Source organism: Melozone crissalis, unplaced genomic scaffold, assembly GCF_028551555.1.
Source record: "Melozone crissalis strain CALT ecotype California unplaced genomic scaffold, PUWL_Pcris_2 ptg000236l_1, whole genome shotgun sequence".
Taxonomy (NCBI): domain Eukaryota; kingdom Metazoa; phylum Chordata; class Aves; order Passeriformes; family Passerellidae; genus Melozone; species Melozone crissalis.
Window position 1 is genome coordinate 303,779 of NW_026535997.1, and position 12,060 is coordinate 315,838.

The 12,060-nt window shown below is 43.2% G+C and overlaps 1 protein-coding gene across 1 annotated transcript in view; it reads left to right on the forward strand.

Annotated features, from left to right (window-relative positions):
- LOC128949462 (mastermind-like protein 3) overlaps positions 1–12,060 on the forward strand; it is a 29,128-nt gene that overhangs the window by 1,510 nt on the left and 15,558 nt on the right. The window contains exon 2 of the mRNA XM_054294321.1: positions 7,193–8,665. Coding sequence (XP_054150296.1) covers positions 7,193–8,665 — 1,473 coding nt within the window. The remainder of the gene's footprint in view (positions 1–7,192; positions 8,666–12,060) is intronic.

Sequence of the window (12,060 nt, forward strand, 5' to 3'; positions counted from 1 at the left end):
ACCCTGAAATTCGATTATCAGCAATTTGGCCATTAGTTCTTCTTAAATGGACCCAAATACGATGAGAATTCCTGGTGTGGATGCTGCAAACCCCGTGCAGGAGTCAAAGGCACGACTGAAGGCAGGAATTCCATCTCAAATCCTGCTATTTCAGGTGAAATATCTTGGGTCTGCTTTGCAATTCTTACTGTATCATTAATTGTTCAATCTGTACTTAGATAACCTGCACTCCTTTAAAGGTATTTGTCCTTGCAGGGAAATCTTCAGCTGACTTATGTCCTCGGCCAAGCTGCCTGTTCAGGGAACAGATGGGAAAAAGGAGGCTAAATTTACCATTTTGTTTGCAGCACAGTATGACCTATTCACAAGATTTTTCTTTTAATGTGTTAGTTGTGGAAATCTGTTAATTTGATATTTAAATTATTTTCAAGTGGAAGCCTCATTTATGGTGTTACCTCAAGAGGGTGACTAAAATCTGTGGGCTTGAACAGGTACAGTGTGTAGACCATGTGGCTCTCATTTCCTTCCTTTTCCAGTTGTATGAAACACTTTGCTTCAGAAAGCATGAACTTGAACTTAGCCATGTGGAAGAATGCCTGGAATGACTTAGCCCACACTGATTTGAGGAACTGGAAGGTGCTGCCTCATGCACCTATGGAACACGTAGCTCTGTTGCCACGAGGTGATGTGTGTTGGGAGTTAACACCAGGGATGTGAATGTGCAGGAAGACAACTGTGCCATTTCTGCTTTCAGCCTTCTGTCCGCCTGGTCTCTCTGCTAGAGATCATGCACTAGACAGGCTTCGGTAGTAACAGAGATCCAGTAGGAACTCACAGTCCATGGCAATCTGTGGTGCCATCAGGGGATTTCTGTCATGCCTTCACCATCTCTTCTGGTTCTTCCTTCAGAGTTTCTCTGAGGATAGTCTGCAGTAATATATTATGTATGTAGGTTGTGCCAGGGCAGTATTTTGCAAGCAGCTGGAAGATAATTTGCCTGCCCCAAGCATAGGAAGGGCTTTTCCCTTACATCAGTCAGACAAGGTTTTGGTCTGTCAGTTCTGAAGTCAGGAATAGAGCTCACATGCTACTGGTGCCTTAATGACAAGGAGAGCAGAGCCTGTGTCACAGAGCTGCTCCTCCTTTGCAGAGGACAGGAATGCTTTCATGTCCAACATACCCCTTTGCTAGGCAGCCAGGATGCCATCAACATATTCACTAGCCTGCTACAACTTGTGCTCGTGCAAGGATGGACTGGGACAAGATTTTTCCCAGGAAACCATTCCAGTGTCACATACACAGTTTAAAGAGCTGCTGAGTAGCTGTGGTGCACGTGCAACAGCACCAGGTGTGCTGTTTTGCTTCTTCTTAGTTTAAAACACAAGAGGTTCCTGCATTTCTTTTCAATCCTGATTTGTGGTAATTTGGGAGGCACAGCTTTAATAATCTCCAGAGTGCTTTTTATCATTACCCTCTCTTCTGTCCAGATACGAAGCAGATTGGAAAGGGTGAAGACTTATCAGAACAACTCCCAGACACGTCAATTGGAGGCTGCCTGACTAAATTCTCATAACACACCCTGAAAATGCAGCTCGTGCCATCTGCAAGGACAGTTTCGGAGAGAGCAGATCGCAGCTGCTGGGTGAGAGAGGCAGCAATAGGTACTGCCAGCTCAGTAGTTCAGCTTATAGGCTCTTACACCTTCCTGAGACTTGCACAAATGGAGCAGTGCTGGCACTGCAATGAGGTCACTGCTTTGCCAGTGTTTACCCCATTGGGCCAAAGCAGGATTAAATGAGACAGATCTCTGCAGGACACTGCAAGTGTCATTGGGAAGCTGCTGTGGAGCTGGTAGGCTTAAAACACTGGTGACAAGATGTGGCTGTACCTCAGGCAACATTGGCTTTTGAATGGCAGTGTCAGAGGTGATACAGCAAGGAGGTGCATGCAAAAAATCCTTTCAAAGGTTGAAGCTGAATTTCTGGCATGCAAATGGAAATGCTGATTATTCCTTACTGATCTTAGATGCTGTCATGTCAAATCCACTTGCTTAGTGTCACTTCATAGCCACCCCTGGGACACTTCCTGAATTGTTGATAGGATTTAAGCACAGCACAAGAAGTTAAGTAGGAAACTTTGCTCAGTCTTTAGGGTACAGGCTGGAGACTGCTGAATTGGGGGGGGTGTTTGGCAGAGCTCATGGTAACTACTCCCTGTTGGAGGTAAGAAGTACCAAGATCTTTCTATAGAAGCTCTAGGAGAAGAAGGGAGAAGAAAGAGGGGGAAAACTCAGGAACAGACACACTGGTGTGTTGCAGACCTCTTTTATGAAAATTTCTTTCCTTAGGATTTTTCCTCCTGAGAAGCCAAGAGGCCTCAGGAACAAAATGTAAACAATCATTATCTGCTGCTATGGAATGCAACAGGTGCATCTGTGATTGGCCCATGTTGGATGTTTGTAATTAATGGCCAGTCACAGTCAGCTGGCTTGGACAGAGAGCCGAGTCACAAACCTTTGCTATCATTCTTTCCTATTCTATTCTTAGCCAGCCTTCTGATGAAATCCTTTCTTCTATTCTTTAAGTATAGTTTTAATGTAATATATATAATAAAATAATAAATCAGCCTTCTGAAACATGGAGTCAGATCCTCATCTCTTCCCTCATCCTAAGACCCCTGTGAACATGGTCACACTGTTGGGAGGGAGAGTAGAAACCCTAGAGGAAGACCCAAGACTTAAATTCATTTCATGGAAAGGAACTGAAGGTCATGGTGACTGGTGGGCCAGACTGATTCAACATGAAGAACTGAAATGATCAATTTTTAACAGAAAGAGTCTCAGAAGAGCATGTGGAGAAGATAATAAGCCCTGTTTTTTGTAACCATGCATATCCTCTGAGTGAGATGGACTTTGCTCCTGGTGGGAAAGCAGAGAAACTAGCCAAAGCCCAAAGATAACTCCAGAGCAGGGCACATTCCAGCAGAGCTGGGAAGCCAAGTGCACCAAACCTCTCAGAATTGCTGCCTTTGTCTTGTATTGAAGCTGCTGGAGCTGCCCTAGGCAGAGGAAAGTCAGTGGCTGCATGCAGCTGGTACACAAAAACACGTGACAAAGTGACATCAGCCTCCTGCTCTGGGGGCTCAGAGGAGCAGTGGACCTGTGTCAGACCCTGTGAACAGGGCATAGAGAGAATTTATCCTCTCGGCTCCCCGCCTCGCCCTGGTTTTTGTGCTGTTCTTTGAGGAGCAATGAAAGGATGTTCTGGTGCCACAGCCTCAGTCCCTGCCGTGCGCTGGGGCTGGAGCAGCCGCCCACCAAGGCAGCTCCTGGTGGAGGATGGGCCCGGCTGTTGCTATAACAACTGCACCTCTGTCTCGTTCCTTTTGAGAGATGGATTGCTGCTGGGGAGATGAAGCGCAGCAGCCTCTCCTCACTGATGAAAGCCCTGCCACAGCCTCCCCACACTGCCGTGCATCTGCTGGCTCTGCCACGGCCTGTCCGAGCAGCGCTGGCCAGGGTTTCAGGATGGGCTGCATCCCAACCCTTCAGCTCGGTGTGTGTTTGTGTTTCTGTGCCCCTGCCTCTCCTCCAACCGAGAGCCATTTAAAAAGTCAACCTGCCAAAATCTGACCTTTTCTCAGTCTGCGACTAGAGTTTTTTCAAAGGCTTATAAAGAACTGATAGTCCTGCTTCCCCCTCTTGTGCTTTGGGGTAGAAAACAGCAGTGAAATGAAGATTCATCAGCCAAGTATTTTGTGTGAATAAAGCTAAAAGTTTGTGAAGCTGAAAGGGGGTTGTTTTATTTCAATATTTTCCTTTGATTTTGATATTTTCCTTTTGTTTTTATTCTATGTGTCAACAATCTTCTGTTCCGAGACCTAAATCTCTCAGCTCCTGCTAATATCTTCACAATGCATGCCATAAAACATGCACAAACTGTGTGCTTGTACTGAGAAGGAGAGAGAGGGTACTTTAAAAGGTACTATTTTACTTCAGGGATTGTGTTTATAGAGGGAAGGGGAAGTGCTGGGGTTTTAGTCTAAGACACTCTGGAATCCTGATTGTGGTAAACTGTTTGCCAGTATATGCTCAGTGTAGGATATCCAAACCATTCAAGAGTTCATATGGTGATTGGGAATTAAATCAAGATATGAAAAGGAAATATTTCATTAAAATCATTTGATAAGAGTATTTCTGCATTGTACCTCAAAAAAAAGGAGATACATTTATTGTCATGGCTCCCAACTCCCCCAAAATGCTGGAATCAAGAGGCTTCCCCAGCATGTTGCCTTCTAACAAACCTTTCACATTAAGTCTTTGTCTACCTACAGTTTTTCAATGAGCAAACAAAGAAGACAAAAATATTAGTGCCTGTTAGCCCCCCCAAATCCAAAAGCTTCTGAAGGAGAACGATGTGGATAAACAAAATTAGAATAGATTTAATTTAATTTCTTTTTACAAAAAAGCACGACTTCTGTATGTTTCATATTTCATAGAAAATAGTTTTCATGTCAAGCTGCTTTTTGTTGTAATGCATAATAACATGATTATGAATATTTATATACTGGGCTAAAGTCACTGTCTATTTGTACAGGGGGACATACAAGTTCCAGCACATGATGAAACTTTAGGAACTGATATTTTTAGGGCTGGTTATTTGGTTATTTTCCACTAGATAGTTTTGATTTTTTTGGAAAATTCTTTTGAATTTGTATATTCATATACAAATAAGGTGATAGATTCAGGATAAAATGGTAAATGTTTTAAAACCTGGAAGTGTGAAACCATGTTAAAGCATATCACTCTCACCAATATTTTTGTAGAGTATTCATTCAAACTTGCAAAATGTATGGAGTCAGTTCACTTGTATTCCTCAGGAGATAATCACTCTCACTGGTCCCTGCCTTGTCATTAGGGAATTTTTTCCCCCATATTTTCCTTATAGAACTTTACTTCATGATGAGAAGCCTGCCACCATGTCCTGTTCTTACTTTATCCCAGCACTGATCAATATGAAGTTGGGGTAAAGGGCCATGACACATTTTGAACATTTCTTCAAATCCTGGTTTTGCCTGAGCATTCCCATTGGGCTCACTCTTGAGTCACTTGCTGTTGGGGGAATGCAGTTTTTCTGCTGTGGCAATAGGGACTTTGCAGTGTGATGGCTTAGGAGCTGAAATGGGTGATTTCAGCTGTAAATTGTGGGAGGGGCCCATTAAGGGCAGTATTTAAGTATACTATTTTTACATTTACATAAATATGCTATTTTAACCCATTACATCAACTGACCAACCTGTGCCAACACCTCACCATCCTCACCGGGAAGAATTTCTTACTAATATCTAACCTAAACCCACCTTCTGTCAGTTTGAATCCATTTCAAACTTGTCCTGTCACTTGTAGAAGTCCTTCTCCAGCTCTCTTGTAGGCCCTCTGGGTGCTGGAAGGTGCTATAAAGGTCTGCCCAGAACCTTCTCATCTCCAAGATGAGCATCCACACCTCTCCAAATTCAGGGTTTTGAGACCAGACACTGGAGAGGGGAGCCCAGCCATGGGGCAGAGGCTGTGGTTACAGGGCAGCTGGTCTGTGTGGCACCACAGAAGCACAAAGGGGAGGAATTTCTGCCTGCAGGAGGCTTGGCACACACTGGCTTTGTGCAGGGTGGAACAGGCAGTAAAGTCTTGGCCACTTATGCCAACAGTGACTTCCCACATTAAAAAGCTGATCTGCTCCAGTGAAAATCAAGGAGTTGATGGTCTGCTTAGGCTCATGGCACTGTCTTTCTGCCTGGCTCTCTGCAAAAGAGCAGCCTCACAGTAGCTTGGTGTCCCATGCACGCTGAGCTGTGGCTGCAGCAATGCCTGTGCTGGCCACATCCCTCTGCACTGTGTGATGAAAGAGGGGCAAGAGAAGGGCACAGCCTTCCCAGAACCCGGGCAAGATACGGGTTTGCTTGCCCATCTTATGCATGGGATGAAAGGGGGACCAGCCCTCTGGGAGGGGAGAAATAAATGAGATCTGGATTATGAGAAGAAAGAAGGTTGAGGACCTCTAGGTTAGGGAAGGGGTGGGAGTTGCATATCTGGGACTTTCCTACCAGTAAGAATACTTTAAAAACTGATAAAATCTTTCAGTATTTTGTCTTCTATTGTTCTAGTATCAAGGATGCAAGCGTGTCCTGAAGGCGTTTGCTGGAGCTGTGACCTCTTTGCTTCCTCCCCTCCCCACTATTGTTTTTTGCCTTAGTGAAGAGAGACGCTTTTTTAGCCTGGTACATAAGTAAAGGACTCTGCTTGGGTGTGAGTGGGGAGGACTGCTGCTTGCTGCAGTTCTTTGCTATGCTTCTACAACCAGATTCAAAACTGATGTTAATACACTATTTTTTTATAAAATTCCTATATTCCAATTTATTTGCTTTTCTGTAGACTTGCCTGGCCATTATTTCTGTTAGCTATTTATGTTTTATGTTAGCCCTTAGCACATAGTCACATAGTTGATTCCTTTTTTTTTTTTCATTATTTGATTGAGTTAAAGTTATGCAAAGCACCTTCTGTTTTCTAGGGTGGATTTTTTTTTTCTCCCTTAAAAGTGATTCTCAATGTGTTAGCCAAGAACATAGGGCTAAGCAAATGAAACTATGCAATTTTTTTTTTGTCAACAACACATTTCAATATAAGTAGTCAATCAATTATATTGCAGTTACTTTTTTAAGAAGCTTCTAGAAACTTCCAACAACAACAAAAAAATTTGGAGTGACTAGTAAGTTTTAGTGATTCCTTTTTTCTCTTTTTTAAAATTCCATTTTAAGACTCCTCACTGTGTTAGGCACACTGTTTAAATCTTATCCCTGTATTAGGCACTAAAATGTCAAATTAGTCAACTTGCTCCCTAAATTTCTTGGAAGCTAGCACAGATTCAGCTTGGAAAGCACAGACATATTTTACAGTTCTGCTTTCCTAGTCAAAGGAAGGTTTGGTTTGGGACAGTGGGAAGTGTTTGGTTGTTGGGGGGTTTTTAGACTGTGTTTTCAAAGTGATCGAGGCATAAGAATGAAATCAGAGAAACCTCCTAACCAGTTTTGAAACTTATTGTCACTGGCTTGATGAGGAGCCTCTTGTCACAGTGCCCATGAGCACTTCTTTTGCGTCTGCAAATGGTTAATTTTTTCCTTTCCTCTTGTTTTCTTTAAGCTTCAAGAGACAGTCAAAAGGAAGTTGGAAGGCGCACGTTCACCTCTCAATGGAGAGCAGCAGAATGGAGTTTGCGATGGGGGCTTTTCTCCAACCAGCAAGCGGACACGCAAGGATGGGCCAGGCATTGAGGCAATCAACAGCTTGCCCATTAATCTGCCTTTGCCTGCTGTTTCTCCTCTTCACCAGCTTGACATGAAAGCTCCTGTGCTCCTGCAGAACAGTGGAACTCACAGGAGTAGTCTGGAAGACTTGGGTGAAAACGGTGGGCTTTCTGAGATAAAGCTCCCTGTTAACGGCTGCAGCGAGCTGGATGATGGTTTTAACATCCTGCACAACAAGGAGCTAAAGCAAGAGCCCCTGGATGACTCCAACTGCATAGACACTTCTGAAACATCTCTTTCCAATCAGAACAAGCTCTTCTCAGACATTAACCTAAATGATCAGGAGTGGCAGGAGCTCATAGACGAGCTGGCGAACACCGTCCCAGAAGATGATATACAGGATTTGTTCAATGAAGACTTTGAAGAGAAGAAGGAGCCTGAATATCCCAGGCCTGCCACAGAGACTCAGGAGAGCGCGAGCGTGAAAAGTGATCCATCCCATTCTCCATTCACTCATGTCCCATTGGGATCTCCCCAGGTCAGACCATCTTCTTCCGGTCCTCCATTTTCCAACATCTCCTCAGGCTCCAGCGTTGCCTCAGCATCCAGCGCGCCGCTGGCCCCAGTCCCTGCTGGCTCTCCAGCAAATTGTGTGGTGCAGTCCCCTCAGACCCCCGGCCAGGCCCACACTCCCGGACAAACGCAGGGGCGCTCCGGGAATGGCTTCCTGATGAGCGCGGCCTCGGCCGTGGCGGGCTCAGGGCCTGGCCCCAGCGCTGACCTGTCCCCAGCCGAGCAGCTCAAGCAGATGGCAGCCCAGCAGCAGCAAAGGGCCAAGCTCATGCAGCAGAAGCAGCAGCACCCAAATCAGCCCTCAAGCTGGTCACCAGGGGGGCCTCCATCCAGTCCCTACGGAGCACCCTTCAGTGCAGACAAACCAAATAGCCCAATGATGTATTCTCAAGCCTTTAACAACCAAAACCCTGTAGTACCTCCTATGGCAAACAACCCCCAGAAGACCACAATCAATAACTACCTCCCTCAAAATCATATGAACATGATCAGTCAGCAGCCAAATAATTTGGTCACAAACTCCTTGGGCAAGCAGCCCAATCTGCTTTCTTATGGCAACACCAAACCTCTGACCCATTTCAGCACTGAGCTGGGTCAGATGATGGCCCCGGCAATGGCAAACCCCGGGAAGAACACCATGGTGCCCTACATCCAGCAGCAGCAGCAGGCCCAGCAGGCCCAGGTGCCAGCCCACGTGGCACACCTGAGCGAGGAGCAGAAACGCATGCTCATCATGAAGCAGAAAGGAATGATAAATCAGCCCGTGGGATATGCAGCACTCCCTGCCCTTGGTCAGGTAAGTGAGTGCACAACCAGAGGCTGATACAAGGGCTTTGTACAGTGGGCCTCTTGTGTTGCTAATACAGAGTCTGACACCTCTTTGTGCAGTCTCCTCCATTTGTCTCCTCTTTCTCCTGGAAAATATGGAATGTCATTGCAGATGCTTCTTGGATTTTTCATGTGGTATTGCAGCCTGATTATTTTAAGAACTGAAATTATGTTGCACTATGCTTCAGTTGTTAATTCAGTGCTCTCTCCCTGTGTCTCTTCTGATGAGTGCTTGGGGCCACTCTGGGAAATTTTGAGTTAGAAGTCATTCTTCCTTGGAGGGTTTATTTCCTTTTTTTTGTAATGCAAGACTTGGTGGTTGTGGATCCCAAACCACTGCATGGCTTAGTTCACCACAGTGTAGCGAGCATTGTGAAAAAAAGATGGAGCAGCTGGTCCCTTCTTCTTGGGGTAGAGATCAAGCTACCTCTAAACAGCATTTTTGGCATTTTGGCTCTGGGAGCAAAGGAAAAATATTTTGGGTTCTGAGTGCTTTTGGTTTTAACTGGAAAAAGTAAGAACAACAGAATGCTTTTAGTGGTGCTTGGGCCATGATGATGAGATGGTTTATTCTGGGACTTTCAAGTAGTCGTTAGCAACCCCAAGTATTTTGTCTTTCAGCAAGAGGCTAAAGCCATGTTGGCTTCAGAGCCCTGGCATCACTGTCTCGTGTATTCCATGCTAAGCTCTGGTGCAGCAGTTGCCAGGCGTGGGGAATACTTTGTAATGAGTTAATAACCAGTTGGAATATTGCTTATATCAATGCCCTATCACCTCCTCGGTCAGCAGGGTGTTCCTAGCTGTGCAGCCCCTGTAAAGATCTGCCCATGGAAAGGTTCAAGAACAAATTTTCTAAATGTTGTATTGAGAGTTTTAAAATGGATTAAAGTTAATAATCAATTCTCAAAGTGATGTCTTTGCAGAAGTTATGTGCCACCAAAACAGGTCAAGAAATCTGATATACACCAATAGTGTACAATACACTCATAGAATTGATGGTTGATCATTTTAGCATAACATCTTTTCACCAAATTAGCTGTTTACACACCACCTACAGGGAATACTTCATTCTGAGCATGGTTTAGCTGTGACTCACACTGTAATGCATGTAGAAATACAGCAAATTTTGTTATTCCTTCAGCTTATGGAGTTTGGGGATCAACCAATAAGGAGAAGTAGGAGCTTTACCAGGTCAGACCACATCACATATTATTTAAAGTTAACTGCAAAACAAAAAGAAATGTTCATCTGCCTCGTGGTTTTGGTTCAGGATGTATGGTGACAGCTCAAAGGTTCATATTTTTATATTAATTCTGCTTGCCTATTTTATTAGACATAGGTGATCTAAAGCCTCTTCTTTTGGAAAAGGCTTATCTAGAGAAATATTGCAATAATGACTTAGACTGTAATTGTAGCTACAGGTTTGTCATTTTGTAACTAAGAGGCGGAGGATGCTTGGTCATGCTGCCAATGCTTTATTGTTTCTTGCCTTTGCTTTTGTTAAATCTGCTGAACTCAAAGACCCATCAAAGAGCTGAGAGGATGACCTGCCTGTGTGGAAGAGTTAATGCCATCTCCTCCATTTCATAAGTTGAGAAATTCATGTTAATATCTCTCTGCAATTCCACAATATGAATGGATAGCCAAGGTTTCATTTATCTAATCTCATTCAGTTCCTTTTTTCTTATAAGTGTAGGAAAAACTGGATATTTGGATAGAATTAGATATTCTTTCATAAACAAGTCCAGATATTAAGTCATTTCTGTGACTTATAAAGAAGAAGCTTAGGGCAGAGCCATACATAGTTTGTTATAGTCAGGGATAGTTTGTTTGAGTCAGGGATTTTTTCAGAGGTGCCCTGAAGGTAATTTTGATGGGATTTTTTTTCTGGAGCGGAGTGTTAAATCCAGAGGCAGATTCTGACTCGTCGATATCCAAAAAACCTCATGGTCGGTCCTGACTTGTCTACCTTACCAAGACTCTTTCCTACCAATATTACCTCATACCTGACTGTTCTCCCCTTGGTCAGACTCAGAATTCCCTGCTCTCTACCTTGCTCCATGTCCCCTGATCTGCCCCAAAACCATTTGTTAGTTTGTGAGCATGTGGCAGGTGTTGCCCGTTTTTGGTCTTGTTTTTTTCTGGGTGGTTCTTCCATTCTTACTTGGCTGGGGCTCATAGGCTAACCCAGCAAGTAGATTTGCACAGATTTGCTTGGTATTTGAGGGATAGAGATTCTCTTCTCTTGTGGTTCTCATGTCATAATAAAAGAAATCAGTTCCCCCCTCAAGACACAACAATCGCTTTGTTTAGACTTTTTATATTATTTTAGAAATAAAAGGGAGAAAACCTGAACCCACCTCCTTCTCAAAAATTACACTGTTTTTTAAGCTAAAATGTTCCATTAAGTTTTTGAGATCTATGCAAGGTTTTATGTGAGGCAATTTTTCTCTTCTTCCTCAAACCAAAAAGTAATTTCAAACTGAAGAAAAGTAAAAAGGTTTTCTTTGGGAAATTTAGAAATAATTAACTGTGCTTTTTCTTAGTTCCAGCTGTTCTATATGAATGCATAATGGTAAGAAAAAAAACCAGCCCAAAGGAATAACTGTTGAATGGCTGAGGCAAAATTTGATGTTTGGAGCCAAGTGTGTGAGGGAAAGTAATGAGAGGTCAAAACAAAACAGAATTCTCTGTGGGTGTAAGAACAGTAAAACTAGACTGCAGCTATTTGCCTGCATGGGACTGTGAGAATGCTGCAATTGTTTCCTAATGAAACCACTAGTTATTTTGTTTAAAATTGTAGAGATGCGAATGAAGGAGAGAAATGACACCATCCTGCAAGCATATTTCATATTTAATTATCTGCCCTTTGTTTTAATCTTATGCAATCAAGATGCATCATCTGCTCAGTCTGGTTTTGCATGCCAAAGTGAATACTGCTAAATCCTCCAAGTTACTGCTGGTAGAGAGCTGAAACCAGTTGTTCCATTGCTTGGCTAGAGAATGTGTCAGAATAACTGGTCTTTTCCACTTTATAAAACACAGTTGAAGTGGTAACTCTTTGATTCATAGAAACTTCTCCATTTGTTTAAGATTTATAAAAATACAGCGTTGTGTGATTTTTTCCTTGTCAAGTTTCATGAAGACTTACAGTGTGTATTATTCACATCTGTAAAGAAAATGTTTTGTGTTATTTTTAGAAGCAGATATTTTGTATTACTGACTGCACAAAATGTATATTAAATGTCCTCTGTTTTACTTCTTTTCCTTCCTACATGATCTAGGTTGCTACATAAAGAGCAGTTTGTCCTGTTATTTAGTAAGATCCAATAGTTTAATGATTCAGTGTGTGCCAATCAACTC